This window comes from Macrosteles quadrilineatus, unplaced genomic scaffold, assembly GCF_028750875.1.
Source record: "Macrosteles quadrilineatus isolate MER2022 unplaced genomic scaffold, UCM_ALF_1.0 Scaffold_4__1_contigs__length_99947679, whole genome shotgun sequence".
In the NCBI taxonomy this organism is placed as follows: Eukaryota; Metazoa; Arthropoda; class Insecta; order Hemiptera; family Cicadellidae; genus Macrosteles; species Macrosteles quadrilineatus.
In genome coordinates, this window is record NW_026542597.1 from 15,599,715 (window position 1) to 15,615,077 (window position 15,363).

Here is a 15,363-nt window from a genome sequence, read left to right on the forward strand (position 1 = left end):
CGCTCTGCTACGGCTCGCTCAGAATCGCACCGCCCGCTCCGCTCCTGGATCGCTGTATGTGTGTTTTTACCCTAAGTGTAAATGGACTTTTAAGCCACACTGTACATCAATTCAGTTAAAACTACGATGTTAAATAAAATGTAACAAAATAGACGTGAAAACTACATTTATACAGCCAATAATTTCAAAGGATGGTTAACTATTTCTAACAACAATGTCCCTATCTGTTCAAACTCAGTTTTAGTAGTTAGGTTATGCAAGTGACATTGATTGCGATGGCAAATTGTGTTTCACATTATCAGAGATGAGACAAAACAATAGAGAATGAGGGTCGTGCAAAACATGTACTAGACATTGAGAGGGGGTTGATGGGGGAGAGAGAATGTTTGTGTGTGTGTTGTTTACATGAGTGTGCGAGACAGCTCATTACATTTCTCCAGACTAATAATAAGCTGGTGTCTCTTGCTCATTCTCCTATCTTTTCACTCTTATTCAGATTCCCATTTTTACCATATGGCTACACTTCTATCCATTTTAATATTATTTTTATTGTTATTTCAGTGTTGCTATTTTTTCTCAAAAACTATTTTGACAATTAACTGTATTTATTGATTGACAAGTAGTGGTATTTTCATTTGGTTCTCCCCGAATGAATTAACATAAATTATCCCGAATGAAACTAACACGTCACATTACTAATATGTAGATGGTGTGCTAGTTTTGCACGTATTATCTAATGATATCTAATGATTGACTTTGTGGCGTCAACTTAGCCACAGCTGTGTTGCCTTTAGTCTATACTTTATTTTAATATTTATTTTGTAACAGCTGTAGCTTGCTTTTGTTAAATGTTCAGTTTTTGACTATGTTATGATTCAACACACCTCTTGTTACATTTGTAAATAAAACTTATCAAAATATTCGTTCATATAGTGGTGATATTATTTCATACAGATTAAACACCCTATAACTTTAAATAAATCATATTTTTAAAATACTTTATTGTCTGCCCCTTTGGTTATCAATTTTATGTCTATTTGATCATATTAGGTGTAACATAGCTTTTACTAGGGAGGTTAATTTTTTGCCATGGTTGATTTTTGCTTTTAAATAATTGTTTCAGGCTCATCCCTTTATTACTTAATTTATATTTTTACTAATCCATTGTCTTTTGAAACAGGCATGCTGATGGTAGTATCAAGTTTTGGGACGCTTCTGCTGGCACCTTACAAGTGTTGTACAAACTGAAAACCAGTAAGGTAGGTCACAAGTAGAGCCTATAAAAATATAAGATCAGTTGATACTGAAAGTAGATTTCTCGTCCTAGTTTGGAATATGTAGTCGGATTGGTGTGTGTTTAATGTTAAATACGATTTAGTGCACTCGCCATACTAAATGTTGGGTAAATTTTAATTTACACTCTCAGGTTAAAGTTTGCTAGAAGAAGTAAGTAAACATTTACTTACACCGAAAAGAAACCTGCTGTAAACTATTTTGTATCTGACGAGATATCTAGATAGCATAGTATGCTTTGTATTTCGCTATACAGAGTGGCTGAAAAGTAACTTGCACCCCCACTTAACTTTTCAACCATTTGAGATATTTGAAATCAGTTTGCGGCAACCTTCTTAGATATGAAGGGCTACAATAATTATGGTCAATTTTGAAAATGTTGCCCTTCAGCGGGAATAGAGGGTAGCTCAAAATTTTCAAATGACAAGTATTGTCAAGTTTGGTATAATTTTACAGGTCTTGAAGAAACATGAACATTGACATAAAGAAAACCAAAATCGGCTCACTAATAACAAAATGGCGCCCTAAAACGTTTCAAATCCAAATAACCATGAGGGTGGCAAAAAAATTAACTTGCACCCTCTTTAACTATTTGAGATATTTGAAATCGATTTGCGGCAACTTGTTTGGAAATGAAGGGCTACAATAATTATGGTCAGTTCAGAAAATTTTGCCCTTAGGGTAGGCCTAGCAGGGGTAGGGGTAGCTCAAAATTCTCGAATAGCAACTATAGTCGAGTTTGGTATCATTTTGTAGGTCTTGACGAAACATAACAATTAACATAAAGAAAATAGAAACCGGACCATAAATAACAAAATGGCAGCTAAAAATTACTTTAAATAACCATTGTCTCAATCATTTTTAGCTGCCATTTTGTTATTAATGGTCCGATTTATATTTTATTATGTTAATTGTTATGTTTCGTCAAGACCTACAAAATGATACCAAACTCGACTATACTTGCTATTTGAAAATGTTGAGCTACCCCCTACCCCCGCTACCCTAACGGCAAAATTTTCTTAACTGACCATAATTATTGTAGCCCTTCATTTCCAAACAAGTTAACACAAACCGATTTCAATTATCTCAAATAGTTAAAAAGTTAAAGAGGGGGCAAGTTAATAATTTTGCCACCTTGGATTTGAAACGTTTTAGGGCGCCATTTTGTTATTAGTGAGCCGATTTTGGTTTTCTTTATGTTAATGTTCATGTTTCGTCAAGACCTGTAAAATGATACCAAACTTGTTTATACTTGTCATTTGAAAATTTTGAGCTACCCCCAACCCCCGCTACCCTTAAGGGCAAAATTTTCAAAATTGACCATAAATATTGTGGCCCCTCATATCTAAGAAGGTTGCCGCAAACCGATTTAAAATACTCAAATGGTTGAAAAGTTAAGGGGGGGGGGGGGTGCAAGTTACTTTTCAGCCACCCTGTATATTGTAACAGTGACTAATTTGTGTCAAGGTCAAGTAGGTAAAAACGTTAAAATGTTCAGATAAAAATGTTAAATGCAATTGGCTTGTAAATAAAAAAGAGAATGTTGGGAATGCACTGGCAAATTGGTTCATCATAAAAGAATCATGTTCATCGTTTGATGATGAATTATAGCAGTTTGACACAGTTTGGAACTTCTGTAACTTCAGGAGTGATTTGAATGTCAACTAATGATGAGTGATCATTGTAGCTGTGTGTATACATATAACTCAGCTAGTTTGTACATTTGATGAATCATGGTTTAAAACAGAAGATGTAAAAAGAATATACATGTGCTCACAAGTTAGTGGAACAAAGTTTTGATAGGTTCCGGCAGAATTAAAATTAACGTTACTACATTTTTTCCCCCCATCTTTTAAATTTTCTCTATGTACATTTCAATGCTTAAAAGATGAAGGGGCTCAAGTACATATCCCAGTAAGCACAACTTAGTAAATAATACGTATTATTAGAATCCAGCTAAGGTCAACACTGAGAGTGTGTATACACTTAATATACAATACGTAAATAGAACGTATAGACGTCCCATTCCAGTGTGTGGATATACGTAAATCTTTGGTCAACGTAGACGTTTGTTTACATAAACAATAAGTCAATAGGTCAACATATATATTCGTTTATGTAAACTATTCGTCAAAATTAGAGTAATGTATACGTTCGTTTACGTAATCTATACTTCAATATTAGATCAACATTTACCTAAACTGTACATCAACGTATAGGTTCATTTGCGCAAAAGATACTTCAATTTTAAATCTATGTATACATTAACATGACATCAAAAAACCTTCAAAATTCATAAAATTGCTGTCGGGTATTAAGGAAAAATTATGGACTGTGGGATAATAATAAAATAAGACTGGGTCGGTGGTGTCGTCCTGTAATCCAGCTACTAGGAGGTCACAAATTGTGGATCATCCTACACTCATATTTGGGTTAAATACGCACATAGTGGGGTCCCCATCTTAAATAATTGATTGATTGATTGATATAACCCGTGTATTGTAAAAGAAAAATCTGTAACTCACACATATATTAAATGGTAGTTATCAAATAATAAAACTAATGTGAATAACAGAGTAGTAAACATAACCTTTATCAAAAATACTTCATTTATTATAAACTTAAAAATGACAGGTACTAAAGGACAACACTAGATAAACAACAAGTAATAAAGTTGATAATATACACATTTATTATAATAAATTACAGGTTTTTTTCACTGCAATTCTGCAATAGTTCCCGCTTATTTTTGTTGAATATCCTTGTTCCAGCTTGTCTGAACCATTCCTTCACCCTTCCTTCAAAAGTTTTGATTGTGAAGGTGTGAGGATGCGATGCCGCTACAACTTCTGAAAAAAGTGTGTTGTTTATATAAACCAATTGTTGTTTATATAAACCTTATCTTAAAAACATTTAGCTATACAGTTAATAATTGTTATACAAATTTCCTGCTGGTGAAAACTCGTAAGGTAACGCAGGAAATTCCGCCACCTTAACAATTGACAAAGTCCCAGGAATCGCACGAGTCGGGTTGTTGGGATTCTCCAGGAGTCGATAGTGAATAGGGTAGCCTCAGTGTTGATAGTCTCGGTTAATCAGAGCTCCGAACAACTAAAGTGTCCCTAGACACCACCCTTATAGTCACCGCCCTAGTCAGAGGAGTTTGTGGGGAACCGATAATTTTGACGTGACTCTGTGGGTACTAACCACTTAACTACAAACTTATACAAGCTAAATAATCTAAGTAGTTTCACCCTGCTTACCTTCAGGGTTAAACGTGAGAACCTGAAACAAACAATGGGTTAGAATAGGCCTAGCCTATGTCCCACAGAGTATGAGTTTACCAAAAAAAAAAAAAAAAGAAAGAAAGGTGGCTTAAGTTGCGAGTGAAAAAAAGAAAAAGTATAATCGAAAAAATTAAACTGCTGCTTTACGTGTCGCCCTCCGGCTAACTGATTGGTAATAGTTATTGGTCATTTTTATGCGCTTTGTGTTTAAGATTTTTGTAAAACTATTATGTTTCAATGTTTTTAAAAAATCTATGTGTTTGCAAAAACGAAATGAAGATGACGATGTCCGCCTAGAGATGATCCCATGTGGATCATCAAAATTGGTTGTTTTTCAAGGTTACAAGGATCCCTTGACAGCAGGTAATTGCAACAGTTATTAAATTTATTAAAAAGTCACGTTAAATTGTAAGTCTTTAACTTCCTATTAAACACATTTAGCTAATGGTTTGTGCCATGGTACAGCCAGACTAAAAATAATTGAATTTGTATCTATTAGGGAATATAATATGTGTCTGTTAGCATGATAAATCCAGCAAAAATGATCAAATTTTGATTAAATTTGGTATAAACCTGTATACCTACATGTAATCAAAAAAGTTCGCCAGCCAGCATGATCGGACTGTATGAAAGGGAGAAAGGGATAAAAATTGGTTTTACCCATTTTCCCTCTAAAAAATAGGGGTGTAAAGTCGAGAACCTTCGTGCTTTTTGGTTGAGCTTTCCATTATTCGGCTCAACTAGAGGCATTTTGAAAAAAACTCAAAGTTCGAGTCGACCTTTTATTAATAAGTAAAAATACACTTAATTTTTGTCGTAAATGAAAACAAAGTTCTACGTTGTTCATGCATTTGTTTTTCTTTAGAGCAAATATTGTTAAGACTCGTAATTCAAGTCTCAGACTGAGACTCAGAGTAGACAGTTTGTTTTGGTGAAGCAAAACTCGAACAGGAAACCAGGATCAACTTGCAGAGCTTAAAATTACCGTAGACTTCTAATTTATTACCCTATCCACATAATATAAAGTTGTACCAACGCCAATTCTTTACAAAACCGAACACAATTGTGATTTTCTTGTAAATATTAGAACCTCGATTATCTTGGGGCTGATCAAGCGATTCCAAATCTGGCCAAAAAATATTGTTTTGTAACTAGTTTTATACTTACAACTTTTGCGTAGAAACTGTTATATTACTAAAAATGCGTAATTTAAGTCAATCAATCAATTTTTAAACAAACACGGCATGATTTCAATATGTGTTATATATTTCTAGTTTTTGAGACATTAGCGGTTTGTTAAGCACGAACCTCGGTGAAGTATACTAACTGAAATCTTGTAATGTTTAAACATGTAATTTATTTAAATTCCTATCCATTGCTTACCTACGTTTGTATAATTGAAACATATAGCTATGTTGGATAGAAGGATATGAAAATATAATTAATCCAGATATCAGCCTGTAAAATCATTATATACATAACGTGAACAAACTTACTTTGCAAAACTTTTATAATTGCAAGGTTGCTTAATGGCCTCTTCCCTTTTCTTCCTTCCCAGCTGAAGCTAATGGCAACCTCATTGGTTATCGTTCTCACCAATATCCTTCTCACAGAGTCCTCAACAGAGCTACCACCGACTCTTGTACAGAATTCGCTCTGAAAAAATGTTAGTAGGAATAAAAATAAAGTAGTATTACCAAATCATAAATTAGAATTGTTCAAAAGAAAAACTTCATACAACGGTATCAGATTCCTAAATCACATACCAGATCACATAAGAAGCATGCAGGATGATAGAGGTTTCAAAGTGAAATTGAAAGAATTTTTGATACAGAGGGCACTTTATTCATTTGATGACTTTTTTAAGTTTAGAACAGATAATAGATCTTAAAATTCAGACCAACCATTGCAACCTGGAGTAGTGTGATCAATACTGTCCTACTAATAATTTTGATTGTAGCCTACCTATTCATGTAATTATTTTTATGTTAATTGTTTGACACTATTCATGTAAACATGTATTTACAAATATGAATAAAGATCTTTTGATTTGATTTGATTTGATGTTAGCTACTCATTAATGAAATCTCCAATAAACAGCTTATCATTAGTCCATAACATCATAAAAATGTAAAATGTAAATCATAAAAAGTACTAATTCATCAAAATAAGAATTAGTGAAATAATATGATGTACGGCAGGATAAATTCAACCATGGACAGAACATAAACAAAGTAGCAAGGGTTTTACCAGAGCAAGTATCCATTTTCGATAAATATCCAGGAATTTATGAATAACCTCCAAATTATCACTATGTGCGTATTTTAACCCTTATGAATGAAGGATGAGTGGCGCGATCTTTTAGTCTTGTTAGTGACTAAGGCCGGCACATTCCTTAGACACAGCTGTTAATTAATAGCCCAAACAGCTAATGGCAGGGACCTATGGACACGGTTTATAGTGGAATCCGAAACACATTCTTGCCTTGGTAAACGAATTAGTCTAATCATCAGGATAGTACTGTGAAAAGTCATAGTACTGTGAATAGTCATAGTACTCACTAGTGCGGACATTAATCCACACCAGGGAGTGTCGCATCCACAGTGATTGACTATAAATATCCACAATTTGTAACCTCCTAGTAGCTAGATTACAGGACGATCCCACCGTCCCAGTCCTACACAATAACACTAACATGTGCGTGTGTATTAAAAATATCCTATAGATTGAAGGAGTAGACACTATCTATTCTTTAATCTACGATAATCCTTAAAGTGATAAAAGTTACCTGAATTAAAAAAATAAACAAATAGGTAATAATATTTTTTTTAGTCCACCAAACCCACTTTTTAGAACATTATGTCCAATTTACACATCATAGGCAGCTAAAAATGTATTTTTACTTATTAACAGGTTTTACCTCAGCCAGTAGCACTTTTGATTAAGTGATATAACTTCAGAATCAGAATCGTTTATTGCTGCTAAACATATACATGCAATGGGCAAAGTCACATTTAAAATATCTTAGCCAAATTAAAATTGAACAGATAAACAGGCTTAGATCTGATCACAGAATGGTGACATTGAATCGTTAAAAGTGTTCTCCAAGAACTCTTCGGCATTGTACATAGGGTTTTTCACTAACCAATCGGACAAAACTTTCTTCACAGTGATATAACTCCATCACATCTGTTTATGAAAGTGAATTTAACTCACCATCAAATTTTTTGTCTCGTCATCTTTCAATGACTCATCTAGCTCGATGAAGTCTTCTAGTGTGTTAATAGGAAATTTTCTACCAAACTCCAACTGTAATGGATTGTCGATCGCAGTCATGGATTGAGGAGCCTTGGCAAACTGTGATACTAAATCCCTCACCTCCTTCATCTCCTTCAGCATCAGCTGCACCGTTCTTTCCATGCTCTCTATTTGTTCTGGAACATAGTTAGCACAAACATTAACAAAATTTGTACAACTTAAAATTTGAATCCTCTTTAATTTTGTGAGAAAAATGTGTCATATGCGTATATTAGGCCAAATTATTATAGCTATTGTAATTAATGATGAACGCATGATAAATTTTTACCTTCCATTTTCTTCATCTGTTGCTGTTGCCTACACTCCATTCCTCCACAGGTATTGTGAGATGTTGACGGTGTCTTTGCTACATAGAGCGAACTACCTAAAACCACAGCATATTTTATGATCCTTGTTAATTATGAACTTGCAAAGCTCTGCTATCACTGTTTACAAATTATTCTTCCTTTTTTTAGCGAATTTCCCTATAGGGAAGTAGCTATTACCGTAGGTGGCACGGTAAGATCTAGGCCCGGGACCGAATTTACTTTTTCATTTTGATGTCCCCAGAGGCCAAAAACACCGTCCGTTCAAATTTTTATGTATGTATATATATATATATAGATTTATATATATATACTAGCAGAGTACCCGTCCTTCGTACGGGGTTGGCATATAAGTATAAAATGTGTATTGCAGTTATACTTAAGCTTTGCGTTTGCTATGGGGAAGGATACTGTTTGATAAAATTTGCTTCTTTAAATTTACGATATACTATTAGTATTACACATCTACCATAGCCATAATGTTATACCATTTCACCTAAACAATAGAGAAAAATAAATTATAAAACATTAGCAAAAGATCACAAATTATTCATGAAATTAAGAATATAAACATAGCTGTAAACAATCCTACTTTGACAGTTCTCATTGCGTATCACAGTTTTTTGTTGCTGCTTGGTTCAAATTAGCTGTTTTCGTAAATGCAAAATAAAAACAATAGTGCTGCACCCTGTTGGTAAATCTTGTTACTTTTTAATGCTTTTGCACATCATAGAACCAGCTTTTTAGTTGAAACAGCTGACTAAATTCTTTAATTCCCTTTAAATATGAATACTCATAAGGTTAACATGAGGAACTACAGAGCCACTGGGGCGGAGCCCGAAAGGATTGTTGAGATAAGAATATATGCCTATATGTTAATCGGGAATGTGAGCTATCATCATGCCAAATTTCAGCCCAATCTGTCCAGTAGTTAGTGCGTGATTGAACTTCAAACAAACAAACAAACAAATAAACACACAAACTTTCACATTTATAATATTAGTAAGATAAGATATACACGTCCATGAATGCGATAACTTGAGTAATTTTTGTCCGATTTTGATGAAATTTGGTTTAAAGGTGTAAGGCGGGATGAACTTGAATGAGTTCGCGAACCAGCATGATCGGACCATGGGAACGGGGTTTTACGATGGCTTTATTTGAGTAAAAAATGGTTTTTCTAATTTTTGACCCTCAAAACACAAAATTTCCCAATTTCTCTCTAAACCTTTTTAAGAGCTTACAAAACAAATAATTTAGTACATCAAAGTGTTTTTGTACGGTAATTGGTAATGGAGTAAATTCAAAAAATTTTTAATTTACAATTCCTATGTTATTCTTATGGAGAATATTGTCAAATGTTGTAATTTGCTTGTTTATGGATATATTTTGATCAAACTTGGCAAATTTATTTATTTTATACTAAGCTATTAATATTTTACTTAAAAATACACTTTATTACTTTCCTTGTAGCAGCAAAGCTAGGTACTCATTAAACGTAATGTTATTTAAATAGATTTAATTGAAAATCTATTCAGACAAATGGAAATTTGCTTAGTCAGCAGGTTTGCTGCGGCGGGGGTATTTCATATCATGTTATTTATACTTAAATAGTAGCTTCATTGTTAGGCGGGCAAGACAGATTTTACTTCTCATTTTTTTACGAATTTGCTCAAACGTAAGGAATTTTTGAAGACAGGTAATTAATTATTCCTGTACAATTTGATGCACGATTTAAGTTTCTATTAAATGGTTATTTTTATTTAATGACTAGCTGGCCCGACAGACGTCGTCCTGTCCTATTGTGGTTTTATGTCACATGCTCGTTCATTTCCAAGATGAGCTCGTTCGCATGGCTCAATAACGTCCTGGTTGAAGTTCGTTCGCTACGCTCACTCACCTTTAGGTTGGAGCTCGTTCGCTGCGCTCACTTGCCTTCAGGTTAGCTCGTTCGCTACGCTAACTCGCCTCCAGGTTGAAGTTCGTTCGCTACGCTCACTCACCTTTTGGTTGCAAATTAGCTGTTAGCAAAAAATATAGTGCTGCACCCTGTTGGTAAACCTATTAACTTTTTAATGCTATTGAACATCACAGAATCAGATAGTTTAGTTGAACCAGCTGTTAAGATTCTTTAATTCCATTTAAATATGAGTACTCATAAGGTTAACATGGGAAACTCCAGAGCCACTGGGGCGGAGCCCTTTTGACGGATCTGCACCAAACTTCACACAAACCATCCTTGAATAATGCTTAATAATGCCTGAAAGTTTCATTACAATCTGTTGAGTGGTTTTGGAGTCCATAAAGGACAAACATACAAACAAACATACATTGGATTTTATATATATAGATAGATAGATAGATCAGATTGAACTTGATAGAAGTAATTTTTATTGATGATAGGCTACTCATTTCTTTACACGTAACAATAATGAATGTAAATAATGAATTACTATTAAATAACCAATAATACTTGCCTTCGATTCTATCTTGCACATAATTATGGCAAGTGGGAGTTTTTACTTGACTAGTATTACTTGAAGAACTGCTGGTGTGCAAATATTCACGATCACACTCAAATGTGTCATTGTCTTCATCAAAATTATTCACTAATGGAGGAGCTAGAGTGGAATCAGTTTCTTCAGAGGTGCATGGGTTTTGAAGATCATTACTACGTTCAGATAAAAGGTAACGGCTTAGCAAAATTCTTGAAGCAATCTTTCTGTTCTTCTGTCTTTTACTCAGACTATCTGATGGAATACAACTTCTTATTGACATCTTTCCCAAAAATTGAGTTAAATAAAATTTTATCTGAAACAAATTTAAATATTAACTCTAAATCTTATAAATTTAAGCTGAATAAGCTACATTTAGAAAAAAATGAATTTTGAATTGAACTACAATAATGAATGTCGACCTGACTCAACAGCATAACAACCTTATTCCTGTATTTGACCTTGTTTAAACAAACTTCTATATTTACAATACTTACACAGCCATTAATTTACATTCAATTAAATACGCAACAACTAATTACTGGAACTACCTTAACCCACCTGTTTACTCTAAGCTACTTCAAAAGCAAATAAATATAAAGGAAACCTACATTATACTCCACAACTGAGGACACCAACCAAATGTAGGAAAATCTTATTACTTGTGAAACATATAATTACGTAATTTAATAGCTTTGACTATTAATACAGTCAATGTTAATAGCTATTTACCTTACAAGTGTAGTAAGAGCGTTTTTTACATCACGCAGGTGTAAACACGCTCTTGCGTAGCGTGTAACGTACAAGATTTTACCTGACCGGACAATACAGAGGGTTACGTACAATATTTTTCATTATCCATTTCACTCATCTTCTAACAGTAATGTTCTTTTACAAACAAAAGTTAGGTTGAGAAAATTCTTTAAAGCATACCTAACAATAAAATTCAAGCGCACAGCTGATTTCTAGCATTGGTCGTTGGATCCATAGAGGTATATTTTTATAAGTTGAGCACTTAATGTTATATAAATGGGTTTCATTACTTCACTAGTGAGTTTTTGAAACTTTACTTCGCTCGTGAAGTAAAGTATCCCTAACGCTTGGGATAGGGAAGTTTAACATAGGGGGTTGGGTAAACAATTGAAATAGACCTGGGTAAACCAAACAAATATTTTTCAAACTAGACCAATACTTAATTAAACGCAGGATCATCTAGAAGTAAAATCTAACGTTTGTGTTTTAATGCTAATGAATGCTACTGTTAAAAATTATAATTGACATAATGAGAATTCAACTTTGTGGGCTATTGCTTAGACCTAATGCTTTTTACACAGAGTTCTTCTGCATTCTTTAAAATGGAATTGGATTATTATTGAACTAGCAGAGTACCCGTCGTTCAAAATACTATGATGAGGATGGGAATAAAACCCTTTAGATTTATATTTTGGTTTCAAATTAAGGGAGAATAAACCAACCTCTACATTTTGCCAAGACAAACGCGGATTATACGAGCAGCGATTGTTTGAGGCTCGGTCAAGAGACATTAAAGCTACTGTGATAAAACTTAATACCTACCATGCTAACTAAATGTTTGAACTTTGTTTCAAGGGTCTATTATGGGAATAACTTAAATAGCCTACACTTAAGTTAGTCAGAAGAAAGTTATAATTGTAAGCATAGCCACAAATTTCAAATTGGAAGACTTTATTAGCGGGATACCACAAACCCGAATTAAATTGGACAACTGAATGAAAAATGGGAGTCAATTAACCTAAACTTTACAGATACAAAAACCGTAAATTTAAGATGGATGCCCCGTGGTACTTTTAAAGGTTACAAATGGTAGAAAAATTACCATTTTTAAGCTTTTGTAAATAACCACGTCACATATTAACAAGATCTCAAAGAGGACCATTCTTGTTTGAAATTAGCCAAAGATCTTTTTGGTAATAACGGTAATTATGGAGGTCAAAGGTCAACGTTTTAATTTTTTTCTGAGTAATTCCATGACAAATTCAATGGTGTATCTTTCATTATGATTCAAGATCTAATCTCAAAAACCCGCCAACTGTTTGTAACGCTGAAAACGGAAAACACTTTTTTGCCCAAAAGTCATGTTGTGAGTACCCAAATTGTGCGGAATTTCATGATGAATTAAACGTTGTATTTTCCATTACGATCCTAACCCCAATAACCCTGCAAAATGTTAGATTTTGCAAGGTTAGTTCAGTTTAGGTTAGGTTTAAGTTAACCAAATAACCTAAACTAACCTTACCAAGCGTTTGGCTAGGTTAGGTTTTAGTTAACATAATAATTTAACGTAACCTAACCTAAACTAACCTAAAATTTTGTGGTTTGGTTAGGTTAGGTAAGGCTAGATTACATTAGGTTATTAGGATAATTAACAACTAAACTATACTAACTTAACCTTACCTAACAAAGCGTAGGGCTAGATTAGGTTAGGTTTTCATAATTATTTAACCTAACCTTACCTAAATTAAACTAAACTAACCTAGAACCCAACCTTACCTAACCTAACATTTTGTGGTTGGGTTAGGTTAGTTTAAGTTAGGTTGTTATTAGGTTAACTAAAACCTAACCTAAAATAAACTAGGGGAACCTAACCTAACCTAAAATTTTGCGGGTTTTTTTCGGTTATTAATTGTCCGATCATAACTTAATGAGAAACATACCATTGAATTTGTCGTGAAATTCCACATAATTTGAGTAAGTTTGAGTAAATATGAGTAGGTATATCAGTAGCCAGCATTGAATTTCCGGATATATTTTACTTAATAGCGGTCAGATTGTAATAAAAATTACATATTCTCTTTCAGGGTGAAATTCCGCACAATTTGAGTACCCACAACATGGATTTTGGGCTAAAAAGTGTTTTCCGCTTTTCCGGGAAAACGGTGCTTTCCGCAAAAAATTACTATCATTTTTCGAATCAGCGCTAATAACGAACCTATTAAAAAATTTAAAAAATTTTCAGCGTTGACTGGAGGTCGACATGTTAATTACCTTGATTGTAAAAATGGCGATTTGGTACTTTGGTATTATCCGAAAGCCACCCTTACTCAGCGCGGCACGCTGTGGTGGTTATGGTAATTACATAACTCAGGTAGGGGGCACCGGAAAAGAAGTTGTCTTTCCAAATCATTAACTTAACATTCATTTGGGTAATTATGTCGACGTCGACCTCCAGTCAATGCTCTAAAAATTAATTTTGTTTTAATCTGTTCTTTTTTTAGCGCTGATTCAAAAAATAATAACTTAGTCATTTTTTGCGGAAAAGCTCCATTTTCCAGAAAAGCGGAGGAAACTGAAAAAATACTTTTTTGCCCAAAATACATGTTGTGGGTAGGCTACTCAAATTGTGCGGAATTTCACCCTGAAAGAGATGTAATTTTTATTACGATCGGACCGCTATTAGTAAAATATCCCCGGAAAAGCGGGCCGTTGGCTAGTCATATACTCGTCCATAGCGGGAGACTCTAAGCCGTTGTGGAAGACTTGCGGGTGACTTTAAGTCGTTGTGGAAAGCGGGCTTTATTTTAGGTTAGGGTTGGTTGGGATAGGTTAGGTTAAGTTAAGTTAGGTTGGTTTGGGTTCAGTTAGGATAGATTAGGTTAGGTTAATTTATCAATTAGCCTACATGAGTATTGTAAGTAAGTTAAACTAACACAACCTAACTTAACATAACCTAACCTAACTTAAGGTTGTCGTAGCGTAATCAGCTGGCCTGCTAATGAATAGCCTACTCACACCTTTGTTATTCATATTTGGCCCGCTTTTCCGGGGACTTAATAGCGATCCGATCGTAATAAAAATTACATATTCTTTTTCAGGATGAAATTCCGCACAATTTGAGTACCCACAACATGTATTTTGGGCAAAAAATATGTTTTCCGTTTTTTTCAGTTTTTCCGGTAAACGGAGCTTTTCCGAAAAAAATTACTATAATTAGTATCATCATTGACTTTATATCTAAAGTCAATGGTATCATTTTTGGAATCAGCACTAAAAAACGAACAGAATAACCCATACACTTACCTTGGATCAATACTGAAGTAGGCCTACAGTAGTAGAATCAATTTAATAGATCACAACAAATTACACAAAAATAAACTAAACTTAACAATATGATTATTTATTAAAAAACTGATTAGGTCGGCTGTAAAAAAACTGTGATGTAAACACAATGGACAACAACCGGTAACTTACAACTGAGTTGAGTTCAGTGGAGTGAGTTCACCTCGGCTGGACGGGAGGTATATCGTTGGACTGTTGGTGTTGGTTGGAGGGAGATGGAGATAGGATAGAACCGTACCGTAAGTGAAACAACAAAAAAAGAAAGAGATAGAAGAAAAGAAAGACTGGGTTCTGTAAGGAAGAGGGAGGGGAGAACGAGTTTTGTTTTTGTTTTGTTTGACCTGCGTTCAAAATGGCCGCCACCTGCCCCACTTGCATTATTTTGTTCCGCTGTCCAAATTCTAGCTCAACTCGGTGACGACGAGCTTTTGTTTGGTTTCAAGGTCTGCCTATGTACCGTTATTCTAAGAAAAACTGTCTCGAATAGTTTGAGCCTACTCTATCCTCAACACTGACTACTGACTTTGTCAAATTTTGTTTCTGATATTGGGATATACTGTATTGTCATAC

At 34.2% G+C, this 15,363-nt stretch overlaps 2 protein-coding genes across 10 annotated transcripts in view; one reads left to right on the forward strand and one right to left on the reverse strand.

The window, feature by feature from the left end:
* Window positions 1-15,363, forward strand: part of LOC128992696 (syntaxin-binding protein 5-like) — a 420,306-nt gene that overhangs the window by 368,927 nt on the left and 36,016 nt on the right. For all 9 annotated transcript variants that reach the window (XM_054416409.1, XM_054416406.1, XM_054416408.1 and 6 more), the window contains exon 11: window positions 1,181-1,259. In XM_054416409.1, the coding sequence (XP_054272384.1) occupies window positions 1,181-1,259 (79 nt within the window). The remainder of the gene's footprint in view (window positions 1-1,180; window positions 1,260-15,363) is intronic.
* Window positions 3,963-14,862, reverse strand: LOC128992699 (uncharacterized). Its single transcript, XM_054416417.1, has 6 exons — window positions 14,755-14,862; window positions 10,681-11,014; window positions 8,167-8,262; window positions 7,797-8,014; window positions 6,077-6,236; window positions 3,963-4,142 (listed from the first exon to the last, which is right to left on the reverse strand). The coding sequence occupies exons 2-6, from the start codon at window positions 10,979-10,981 to the stop codon at window positions 3,997-3,999; spliced, it is 921 nt and encodes a 306-aa protein (XP_054272392.1). The 5' UTR covers window positions 10,982-11,014; window positions 14,755-14,862; the 3' UTR covers window positions 3,963-3,996.

Excerpts from the sequence above, each read along its gene's own strand:
- LOC128992699 (XM_054416417.1), bottom strand. The coding sequence starts at position 10,981 with ATGTCAATAAGAAGTTGTATTCCATCAGATAGTCTGAGTAAAAGACAG. Across the intron at positions 8,015-8,166 it reads ACAGATGAAGAAAATGGAAG|AACAAATAGAGAGCATGGAA; the intron begins GTAAAAATTTAT and ends ACTATGTTCCAG. Across the intron at positions 6,237-7,796 it reads ACGAGACAAAAAATTTGATG|AGCGAATTCTGTACAAGAGT; the intron begins GTGAGTTAAATT and ends ACATTTTTTCAG.